A 13,053-nucleotide genomic window follows, 5' to 3' on the forward strand; every position below is an offset into this window, starting at 1 on the left:
TCATTATTAATTGGCTACTCCGTCTTCGAGATTCATTCAGTATCGATTGCATGATTACATCTGGTGCCAGCTGTTTGCTGACTCACGTCCCATCTATCTTTTGTTCCATGCGTCACTTCGTCATTCGCCCAACTATCATTAACCGATTTTGCCCCATACAGGTGTAGCTTTGATTATCGACACACAAGTTGAGGCTGACTCCAGTATATTGAGGCCAAAGGCACAGACATATATAGGACTAGGACTAAACCGTGTATTTCCGAGAAAAACTTATATACATACGATACCTAATTCAAAACATAGGAAAATGGTAATTTGTTTAGTCTTTTTCCCGTTCTTTTCCCTTTTTGAATGATTTTAGAAGTTTAATTGTATTCTAAAGACTAAACATCAATCCTCCCACGATACTTGAGTTTTGAAGGTTACGTGGGTGGCATACATAAGTTCGTTGCTCATTCTTCAATTGTCATTATCTTTTTTTGTTGTTTCTATCGTCACTTCCTTTTCTTTGTTGCATTATAGTGTTTGATCTAATTCTTAATGTTAGCTAGAAAAAATGCGCAGCAAAGATGGTGTTATATATATATATATATATATATATATATATATATATATATATATATATATATATATATATATATATATATATTAGTTAGTTAGTCTATAATGACGGAAATAAAGTTTGTCTCACTAAAACTCAATAAATGAATATGCATGCGAGTCATGTATCATGTCGGCATAACAATTAAGCATTCGTCGATTTTCGCCACATGGGAATTAAAAATTTACGTAACAAACTTCCTTCATGCAAAGAGGTGTGAACATTGGATTAGAACTCGTACACACTGGACAAACAAATTAGTCCCCACATCAACTAACTCAAGTTCCAAACTCATAGGCTAGCTAGTTATAACCAACACTTATAAATACCACTCAATATTAACAAGAGAAAACATCCCAACAGCACCCAAGTATATTGTACGTACTACTACTTTTTTCAAAACTCGTCAACCATCACATTTATCACCAAAATGGCTGAAGAGAAGAAGCACCACTTCGGTCTCTTCCACCACAAGGACAAGGAGGAAGACAAAACTACCTATGGAGAAACTCCATATGGTGGTGATACTGAAAAAACTACCTATGGAGAGAATACATATGAAGAGAAAACTAGTTATGGTGGGGGAGATAACTATGGGGATAACAAATATGGTGAGAAAACTGGCTATGGAGAAAGTGGATATGGAGAGAAAACTAGTTATGGTGAGGGAGGTAACTATGGAGATAGTGGCTATGAAAATAAGACTAGCTATGGAGATAGTGGCTATGAAAATAAGACTAGTTATGGAGATAGCGGCTATGAAAACAAGACTGGCTATGGAGATATTCCATCTGATACTACCTATGGAGAGAAAACTAATTATGGTGAAGGAGATACCTATGGAAAAGGAGCTGCCTACTCATCTGAGACCACTAATTTTGAAGAGACTACTGATGAAGGCAAAACTGGTGAGGATTATGAGAAAGAGAAAAAGCACCACAAACATCTTGAACACGTGGGAGGGCTTGGGGCTGCTGCTGCTGGTGCCTTTGCCTTGGTAATTTTTCACACAATGTTTTATGTTACAGTTTTAACTTTTATATCCTTGTGGTCCAGTCCTTCCCCGGACCCCGCGCATAACGGAAACTCAGTGCATCGGACTGCCTTTATTGTCGTATCAGTAAAGTTACAAAATTATGTTAATTAAAGTCATTGAACTTTACCTATTGTATCAGCTAAGTCACAAAATTATTTGTTGTCTCATAAAAGTCATTGACAATTTGTTAGTTGTCTAGAAAATACAATTCACTAGAAAGTCAAATTTTTTAATAAAAATTGATATTAGTAGCCAAGAGAATAAGAGAAACTACTACTCTTTCCGTCTCACTTCATGTGAAGGTGTTTGACTGGACATGAAATTTAAGAAATAAAGAAAAAAATTTGAAACTTGTGGTTTAAAATAATTTATAGAAATTTATTTGGCTAAAAATTATCTCATTAAGGGTAAAAGAAAAAATTTAAAATTAAGTTGTTACTAAATATAGAAATGTGTCATTTTTTTATGAGTGAGTAAGAAGAAAAGAGTGTCACATCAAATTGATTAAAATAGACTCATAGTCAAATATTATGGGTCAATTTGAAGAAAATTTTGATTTTTACTCTAGATATTGTAAAAAGAATTTACACTATCAATCATTCATCTAGAAAGATTAATAGAGTTGTTAACTATTCCTTTTTGTTTCTTCCATATTTTGGTATGAAAATTTCAGCATGAGAAGCACAAGGCAGAGAAAGATCCAGAACATGCACACAAACACAAGATAGAAGAAGAAATAGCAGCAGCAGCTGCAGTTGGGGCAGGTGGATTTGCATTTCATGAGCACCATGAAAAGAAGGAAGCCAAGGAAGAAGAAGGGGAAGTTGAGGGAGAGAAGAAACATCATTTCTTCTAATTTTCTCATAATATATATTTACCTCTCTTTAATTTGTTTTCTTCTAAAATATAAGTTATGAGCTTCGTGTGCTTGCTCTATCCTCTAATACTGAGCACCTAAATAATCCGTGTGTGTGTGTGAGTCTTCCCTTTGATGTAAGGGTTTTACTTCTATATCTTGGTGGGGTTTAATTATGTCATGCACATGTTGTTCACTGTGCAAGTGTGAATAATACTATACCTTTTAATGCAATATTTTTGTCTTAATAATATGATACAGAAAAAAGACTCATGTCTTTACTCTTTCCTTTGGGGCAAATAAAAAGCGCTTTTCTCTTGTGCTTGTTTTAAATAAAATATGCGATTTTAACTATAGAAATGATCGAATTATCAAATAACAGAAGGATAATTTGCTAAAGAAAACACAAGCGACTTAAAATATATATATATGCTCGTTCTTATATTTTTTGGTTTCTTTTTCACGGAGGGTTTTTGGTTTCTTTTAAGGAAGGGATATGGCTGATGCTCGTTCGTCTTAAATGTATCCCGTAAATCGCAAATAACTCTCTTGATTTGGGCTAAAAACGAATAATATCCACATATTTGTGGTTGTGAAACCTTTATCTAGTTTTTCCAAATGGTGACTTTGAGTGTACATGAAATCGAGGTCGTACAATAAAATTAAAGTGAAAAGTTGTGTGTCACCATTGATGGGGGATTGAGATCACAAGTGCCCCGTATTATAAACTACTTTAACATTATGGCACCACATATCTTACTTGAAACAAATCTTGATATTTGTCAATTGTCCATTTCTCGTATGATATATTTATAGGTGTATCCTTATAGATATAGTTTAACTACAACTAATAATTATGGTTCTACTACAGCTATTTATAAGTTATCTTAGAAGTTAGTAATTAATTTAGAAATGACTTGTAGTCTAGAGTCAATTAATAATTTTGAAAATTTGTCCATTTCCCGTAATATATATTTATAGGTGTATCCATATCAGAGGCGGACCTATAATATATATACAGGGGTAATCGGCGCCCGTAAAGTTCGACAATATATATATATATATATATATATATATATATATATATATATATATATATATGTCTTTAGAAAATAGTGATATATTAGTAGTGGACACCTTATATGCAGAACAGATTTTGGTTGAATCTAAAAGTGCATCCTCTAACCTTCAAATCTTGAATCCGTATGACTTGAGCACAACTAATAATTATGGTCCTACTACAACTATTCATAGAAGTCAGTAATTTAGAAAAAACTTATAGTCGTGTGTCAATAATTAATGTTTACAAAATGCGCTACTCCTTGTTCTCTTAACCAAGGAGGTTTCGTTATTATAGAGTTTGAATTTGAAGAGTACACCATTGTTAATGACTTTTGATAAATGACTAAAAATGCACAATTTTGAGTATAGTTTCATATCATTTTGTGTGAGAATAGGGAGATCAAATGCTTACAAACGTGAATATGTTCATTACGTGTTTATTGTGTGTATGAATGAATTTGGATAGAAGTTGGCAAGAATTAATTAGATTATTTGATGCAAAAAGAAGTAGAGATGCAAGAAGTGGGAGCGTGCCACAATTGGTGCATTGCATGAAAGATATGTGCGAAATGACCTAAGAATTGAATCAAAACCAGTGTACGACATTTTGGCACCATCCCCCAGTACGCGAAAGAAACAAAGAAGAAAAAAAAGTTAGGAGCGTGCCTAGGGGTAACGCGTTGCACCAACCCCCAGGACCCGACTCAACCTTTTCTTTTCGAATTAAGAGAGATCAAGGACACCCCACATCAACCGTATTCGGTTTAAATACAATTTGAAGCCGTTTTTGAAGGGCCACACAATATTTTGGGAGGCAAGAACACGCAAGAGCAAGGCGGAGAATTCTTCTACGAGTTTTTCACTTTCTACTTCATATTTCTATTGTTGGTTATGACTTTTTATATTGTAATCTTATATAATATTATGAGTAGCTAAACCCGTCATCTAAGGCTTGATTGAACCAATTGTTTGATGAATTCTTAACTGCGTATTGGTATAATTGAGCCATTTTACTCTCTAATTATTAAATTATATGCTTCTTGTTGTTAATTGAAGGGCCACTAGTTAAATGTGTCTAGTTATCTTGTGTTACTTGAGAGAGAACACTTGATTAGATTGTTGTTGAACAACGCCACTTTCGAGTAAGTTAAGAGATTAATTACTAAGATTTAAAAGTGAGATTAAAGATAATGAAGATTTGGTGTGATCATTATGAGCTGTACGAATTATCAACTAGAGTAGTTCGAGAAAACACTTCTATTAAATTATAACTAACGTGTTAGGAACTAATCCGACAATTGGGAAAATCATAAACCCTAGACCTTTTTATCTTTGATTTAATCTTATTCTCGCTTGTTTATAATTTTTATTGCCATTTTTTCTTAGTTAAGTAAATTTTGTTAATCATAAATCAAGTCTTGAACTCTAAAAGTTGACTGAGCATATTATTAGTGATACTGAAAAGTTATAGCAAATAGATTAGTTCTCTGTAGGATTCGACTCCGGACTCTTGAACCAGATTATTTTTAAGCGACCGCTTAGTCTTTTTTATAAGGCATAGTTGGGCGTGATTAAATATTAGCATCGTTGATGGGGAACTAATGGTGTTATTCATTACAACTTGAAACAATTGCTAGTATTTTTAGTTTAGATCAATTTTTCGTGGTGCTAAAAATATTTCTATTGAAATTATCACGTTTGAATTATTTTATGCCTAAGGTGCATGCCTAGATGCTCCTTGAGAACTTGTGAACTATTTGAAGGTCTCTCAGATCCGAGAAAGCATCAAGGACATTGAATCAAGCTAACAAGAAGGGCAAAGAAAAACTAAAACAAAACGAACAAATCAAAATAGAAACGATTGACATCAAGAAATACAACAGGAACAATAGAAATAACAAAGTTGACCCAAACATCAGAGTGGTAGCACCCCTTGTGCCGGAGGCTAATCTATATGATTGGGCGCAACCAACCGCTGATAATTTGGTAAATGCAATTGCAATACCTCAGATACAGGCAAAAACTTTTCAAATTACAAACAACATGCTGCATTTGCTACAGAACAAGAGGTTGTTCTCCGGGTCTTACATCGAAGACCCACAACAACATCTGAAGAATTTTCTATTAATTTGTGTCACCCATAGACAACCGAATGTGACACCCGAAGCAATTAGATTGTTACTATTTCCATTCTCAGTGATTGGGGAGGCTCACACATGGCTAAATCACTCCCAACAAACTCCATTGCTACTTAGGATGAACTAGTCAAGCAGTTATTAAACAAATTTTATCCAGCAAATAAGACTGCAAAGCAAATTGATGAGATATTGCAGTTCAGGCAACAACCAACTGAAACTTTGAAAGAAACCTGGGAAAGGTTCAAGGGTATATTGGTGAAGTGTCCCCACCATGGCATCCCGGATCAGATGCTAGGATAGAAATTCTATATGTGTTTTGCTGACCGTCTAAAGGCTAATTTAGATGTTTCAGTCGAGAGTATATTGTTGAGAAAATCATTCAGAGAGTGTAATTTTCTTCTTGACAAGATGGCTCAAAATTCAGGCTGGATGATGGGAGATACAACAGTTACTACAATAGTGCATTCTCTTGCTCTTAACCCAAATAATACAAATGCAAAAAACACAGCCACTCTAATGACATATGAGTTTGTTGACAAAGAAAATTGACGAGACGGGCACAAAACAGGTTCACATTGTTGACACAAAAATGGAGGCCTATGCACTCCTTGCATCTGTCAGCCGTATGTTTGCTCATGGAGTACAGAAACTAATAACCAGGGATTCAAAGAATACATGAATTACATAAATAATTTTGGGGATCAAAGACAAGGTGGACAACAATGGGGACATCAGAATCAGTAGTACAGCCATCCCAGCCCAGCAACAATACAATAACAATCCTAGGGGAGCATGACCACATGTCCAAGTTGTGCCTATCAAAGGCAACCTGGTTACAATCAACAACACCAACAAAATTTTGCTTACCAATAACCTCATCAGCAGCAGATGACCACACAAGAAGACAACAATATGATAGAAATCAAGGGCATGCTGCAACAACTCATTGAGACTAATGGAAAGAAGCAAGAAAAGTTAGCCGTACATGAATCGGCTATTAAATGCATTGAAACTTAGTTAGTCCAGTTGTCCATGGATTTGAACAATCTCCTACAAAGAACATTGCCCGTCGATACAAACATCAATCCAAAAGAATAGAACCTGAACCGACTAATGGTAGTGAGTCTCAGGAATGAAAGGTATTTGGACAAAGAGCAAGAATTTTCTCAATCTAATAGAGAAAGAACGCCACCTATTCCAATGCCACTCGAGGTAGATGAATTGATAGAGCTCACAGAGGTTGTAATTGAACAAGCACAAGTTGACAAGGGTAACGAGAAAGAAACTTAATAATTCTCGAAGATGGTACTAAAAAGGACTTCTTATCAGGAAAGAACATAGATCAGTGGACAAAAGCAACCTCCGACACTATTCCCTCAAAGGTTGGCAAAGCAAAAAAAAGATGATCAATACATAAAATCCATGGAAATGCTAAGTCAAATTCAATTGAATATTCCTCAGATAGAAGTTTTGAGGGAAATGTCAGGCTACGCTAAAAGGATGAAAGATTTGATGTCTCGAAAGTTTGACTTCCAGGACATGCCTAATGTGACTCTGACTCAAACTTATAGTGCGGTAGTGACAAGGCCTATCGCTCAAAAGTTGTCTGATCCCGGTAGTTTTACAATCCCATGCACAATTAGAAGTTATACTTTTGTTATAGGATTGTGTTACTTGGGGGCTAGTATTAACTTGATGCCTTTGGCAATTTAAACAAAATTAGGAATTGGAAGAGCTAGACCAACCTTAATGTTGTTGTAACTGGCTGATCGCACAGTTAAAAGGCCAATATGAATTATGGATGATGTACTCGTTCAAGTAGGGAAGTTTGTATTTCCTGCTGATTTTGTTATTCTTGACTGCTAGGTTGATGAAAAAAATATCCATAATTTTTTTAAAGCCATTCTTGGCTACTAGGAGAGCATTGATTAACTTTGAGACTGGAGAGCTAAATATGAGATTGAAGGATGAAGAAATAATATTCAATGTTCAACACTCTATGAGGAGACCCAGCGAGTTTGCAAATTGTTCGTGAGTAGAGACAATTGATGTGATACTACAAGAGGAGTAAGAGACTCTCCATGTTAGAGACCCATTAGAAGCTTCCTTGATGAATTTAAAAGAAGTTGATGGTGAAAAGTGGGCAGAATGGGTTATGGCTCTTGAAGGTCAAGGTTTTTGGAAAGGGAACCTTAATTTGAGCCCTTACACTTAGAAGAAAAAAAAACCACCTACGAAGCTATCAATATAGGCGCCACCACAGTTGGACCTGAAACCGCTTCCAGTCCACCTTAGGTATGCTTTCTTAGGACCTAACTCTACTTTACTTGTTATTATCTCATATGGTTTGTTAGTTGTGCAGGTAGAACAACTTTACAGGTGTTATAGGAATGTAAGACAACTATTGGTTGGACCATGGTAGACATTAAGGGTATCAATCCAGCCTTTTGCATGCATAAAATTCTCTTGGAAGAGGGGCATAAGCCTTCTAGGGAACATCAAAGAAGGCTGAATGTCACACCCCCTTATTCTCGTGAAATCGGGTTTCGACATTTCTGGGACAACTCCTTTACCGTGAGGGTAGGGAATTGGATTTGAAAGAGTCGCCACCTAACGAATTAAGGTGCGTTAGGGAACCTAGACCAATTAACTCAGATAACCAGTTTGCATCACCAGAGATCGGGTAAACTCTCGAAATTACCTTGAGGGAAAGTTGTTAGGCACCCCTCGAGGTTCACAACGGTGGGTCCCGACCAAACTCAATTATATGAATTAGTCTATGAGGGAGATAACAATTTGGACAAATATAATATTCAATTTATTAAACAGGGGATAAGGGGTGGTCCTAAATTTTTTAGCCTATAGGATAATTCCATGCAATGCTTTGCAACTTCCCTCGGATCAAGGTTTTATCATAGCATTAGCGCATGGGCTATCATCTCCTTTACTACCCAATTAATATCTTTAAGTTATTACTTAAGCACACTAATTGATTCTAAACCATACCCTACGCGTGAGCTACCCGTCCCTTACCTATGGTCCTAGAAGTATTAGGTCCTCTATTTGGGATGGTTCTAGACCAACCTATGTTACTTGAAAATGTGAAATCTAGGTGACACACAAAAAACAAATAGGACTTTCAGATAAAGAGCAAGTATAGGCTCATATTAACCTCCACACATAAGCAACAAAGCACACAATTGAACTAGCAAACTTATTAATTTAGAAATCCCATAGGCAAGATATCTATGCGAGAAAACATGGTATAAAGACAATTTTATTAAGACCAGCATCCAGACCTATTTGTTTGCCTACTGATTTTATGGATCTGGGCTTTCAGGCAGTAGTATGTCATAGTTTTAAACCCAGAATCATTAGTGAGTCTTGCGGATACATTGCCTAAGTGATTTACAAGAGCGCTTGAATACAGAATTGACTAACAGGATCCTGTAGGCATGATTTCTACGAGTTTGTCAATTACAGACCTATAGGCATGATTTCTAAGTGTAGCACTAATTTTAACTCATAAAGACAGTTTTATTCCTTTTAGATCCTATAGGCACGCTTTCTAATTGCTGAATTATTTTAAACTCCTATAGGCATGACTTCTAATAGCTGACTTGATTTAAACCCCCTATAGGCATGATTTTAATTACTGACTTGATTTAAACTACTACAGGCAGTATTTCTAAGTTTCATAACTAATTTCACCCTATAGGCATGATATCTATTTGTTTTTAATCTTATAAGCATGATTTCTAGGTTTGAAACTAGTTTTTATTCCTATAGGCATGATATCTATTAATCGTATTTTGACAGAAATTAACAGAATGCCAGGAAGTATAATTGACTCAAACAAACAAGGTCCTATAGGCATGGTCACTAATGCACATTAAGATGAAAATATGTGTAGATCCTATGAACAGGATTTCTAATGTAGAATCAAATGTGAAGTCCTATAAGCAGGGTTTCTAGCATGCAAATGATCATGAAAAATCCTATAGGCAGGATCTCTAAACATAGCACAATATCCACATAATTCAATCAACATAATTAAGTCCTATAGGCAGGATTTCTACCCAAATTTAACAAAAGATATAAGAATAGACCCCCAGCTTTTACTAATTAATCCAAAATCTGTTATTACAGAGATTATTATAGCCCAGAATGAATAAATTACATAACAATAATGATTACACTATAGGGAGCCTTCATAGGCCCAATCTAAACCTGGGAACCAGGCCTTCAAACAAACAACTCTGAAGCATAGCAGTGATCCATTCACATCACATTAAAACCAGGCTTCCAGTGTGTCAAAGTTCTCAAAGAGCCTCAGGGACCCCGGGCAATGCTCACACCAGAACCACACATTCAACACAGAGTTCTTAAAAATTGGAAAAACCAGCCCCAATATGTTAAAGTTCAAAGGTGTCTCAAGGACCCTAGGCAGTGCTCACACTGAGGGGTGGTGAGAACCTAAATGACTAAGAGTAGGGCTTTGAAATCTAGTGCATAAATGGTAAGGGGGGAAGTTTTGAAATAGTTCAATTTTCAGAAGAGAGAAAGTTCACAATACAGAGTTGCAGGCAGAACTTCTCCAAGAAATAAACAAGGTTTAGGTTCAACATACAATACAAACATAGTGAAGTCTGATTATGTTAAGTGCTTATGCTAGTATTTAAAACAGCCATGGCTTAGTCACAGAAGCAATTAGGTAGAAACATGTGAATTGCACAGACATGGCATATGAATTAAGCACAAACATACTTGATTACATGCTCATAGTTCAGAACAGGTCTAAAACTAACAAACACATCGAATCTTAAACTAACTTATGAGAGGATTCCTATTATGCTAAGTACCTTAGCCTTAAGTTAACAGTATTATCTAATTACCATATAAAGGACAGAATCATGCTAGGAATTGAACCAGGCTAGTCACACAAAACATAGAGAAGGAAATTGTAAAGGTTAGGGCATACCAGTTAAGAAGAAAGCAAGTAAAGGTACAATAATAGTTAAATTCCAGAGTAATTTGGCCTTGGCTTTCAGCCGGCCAAACAATAGCCACTTAATGAAGAAATCAGAACAGGAGTAAGAGAGAGAGCTTAAGTTTTAGTAGTGAAAATAGGAGAGTTCCAGTCTTGTCTAAAGGGGAACGTGGAAGGGTTTAAATGGCACTGAGTTAGAGCACACAAATAAGGTAATAAGTCAATCATGCATAAACAAGGAATGAGAATAATTTCACAATCAATTTAAGTCGGCATCAATCAATTAACATAACATAATAGCATAAAATCAGGTTAGTACTATTCAGGTTAAGAAAAATATTATACAGAATCAATCAAATAGTCAAGATGCCGGATCAAATAAGGTAGGGAGTGATGAGAACAGGTAAGTCAAACAAAATAAGGAAATATCAGTACATACGATAAGGGAAAGATTAAAATCTCAGTAAAGATTTCAAAAGCCCTAATTTTGGTGTAAATAAAACTAGCCAGCAATTAACACCAGAATTAAGGACAAAAACATTAAGAGAAGTAATTAAATAATCAAAACCTTAAAAAATAGGCAGAAATACAAAACATATAGACGAAAATAACTAGGGTCAGAAGTAATGAAGGGACTATGATAGATACATAGAGATGAAACAATAGATTTGGTTCATTTTTTGAAAACCAAAACCCTAATTTTAGGGTGAATAAAATCGGTTAGAAGCATAGAGAAAATATAGAACGGAGAGACAGGGATATCGAATCATTAAAGGAAAAAAATACTTAAAATGAAAATCATTTCAGATCTGGAGAGATCTAAACCCTAATTTTGAGGGTAATTAAAAGATTCAACCAAAAATAGACGGATTTGTAAGTAACAAGGTAAATGATGACATTAAAGCGAACCAAAATGAACCAAAATCTGGTTTGAACCAGAGGTCTCAAAACCCTAACTGAACCATGCGAAAAATATTCATACTTACAGAGGTTAGGATGAATATAGATGGAAATAACCAACATATAAGATATTTTGAACCAAATCTAGTTTGAATCTCTTGAGATCAACTTGCCATTTGAGGCAAACCAGTTTGAGTAACATCAAAACGAGTAGCTGGCGAAGAGGTAAGGCCAGATATGGTAAGGAATCAAGAGATGATTCCATTTTTGGATAGGAATCACAAGAGTATGGTAACAACGTTAGGGATTGACAAAGAGAGAAGGGGAGGATATGAGAGAATACAGAGGTGGCGGGTTTGATTGAATGAGAGTTAGGGTTAGGAGTTTGGTTAATTAAAATACGGGGAAGGGATATGGACCGTTGATTTCATGTGATGACCCAAAAGGTCATCACTTGTTTTAAAATGAAATTTTGTGTTCTAAGACCTTAATAACCTCTTTTAGAATCACCTCGATTTGTGTGCTCATTCCGGGCGTGTAGCCGAAAAGCCTATATGTGAAAATCTGTGAAAAATGATAAGTTTTGACAGTAAAATGAATTAATTTGACTTTGGTCAACATTTTGGGTAAACGAACCCGGACCCATGATTTGACGGTCCCGAAAGGTCCGTAGGAAAATATGGGACATAGACGTATACCCGGAATCGAATTCCGAGGTCCCAAACCCGAGAAATGAATTTTTAAAGAAAATTATTTTCTGAAATTGTTTAAAGGAATTTGAAATGAAATTTGATTAAAACATGATGGTATCATGACCGTATTTTGGTTCCGGCACCCGATACAGGTCTTATATATGATATAAGATGTTTCTGTGAAATTTGGTGAAAAACAGATGTCATTTAACGTGATTCGGACCTAAATTGCTAAAACAGATGTTTAAAGAAGTTGAGGTAATTCTTTGATTTTGAGGTTTAATTCAATGTTAATGATGTTATTTTGGCAATTTGATCGCACAAATAAGTTCGTATGATGACATTGAGTTAGTACGTATGTCTGGTTAGGAGCCCCGAGGGCTCGGGTGTGTTTTGGAAGGTATTGGACTTAGGAAAAGTTGTAGGTTTTTCAGCTGTTGGTATTCTGGTATGCCCTTCTTCGCGTTCGCGGGAGGACCCTCGCGAACGCGATGTGTTAATTTTTGTTGAGGGAAATTCCTTCTACGCGAACATGTAGCCCAGGTCGCGAACGCGAGGTGTTGGGGGAGGGGGGGGTCTTCCCTTCGCGAACGCGGTCCTGGCCATGCGAACGCGAAGGCTAATTGAGCCTAGGCAAGGGGTGGGGCATTTGACCTACCCGAACGCGAGGCTCAAGGAGTTTATACTCCGCGAACGCGAGCCGCCTTCCGCGAACGCGAAGGCCTAGCAGGCCTAACCCATCGCGAACGCGATAGACTTGTCGCGAACGCGAAGAGTA

General features: G+C 36.1%; 1 protein-coding gene and 1 non-coding gene across 2 annotated transcripts; one reads left to right on the forward strand and one right to left on the reverse strand.

The window, feature by feature from the left end:
* The first annotated feature begins 934 nt into the window (after positions 1-934).
* LOC107760194 (uncharacterized) lies at positions 935-2,727 on the forward strand. The gene is made up of 2 exons (XM_016578209.2): positions 935-1,598; positions 2,311-2,727. The coding sequence occupies exons 1-2, from the start codon at positions 1,032-1,034 to the stop codon at positions 2,491-2,493; spliced, it is 750 nt and encodes a 249-aa protein (XP_016433695.1). The 5' UTR covers positions 935-1,031; the 3' UTR covers positions 2,494-2,727.
* Positions 2,728-5,864: 3,137 nt separating this feature from the next.
* LOC142171338 (small nucleolar RNA R71) lies at positions 5,865-5,971 on the reverse strand. The gene has a single exon (XR_012700910.1). It is a non-coding gene; the product is annotated as a small nucleolar RNA R71 (small nucleolar RNA).
* Between the last annotated feature and the right edge of the window lie 7,082 nt (positions 5,972-13,053).

The sequence above is a fragment of the Nicotiana tabacum genome, chromosome 16 (genome assembly GCF_000715075.1).
Source record: "Nicotiana tabacum cultivar K326 chromosome 16, ASM71507v2, whole genome shotgun sequence".
NCBI lineage: Eukaryota > Viridiplantae > Streptophyta > Magnoliopsida > Solanales > Solanaceae > Nicotiana > Nicotiana tabacum.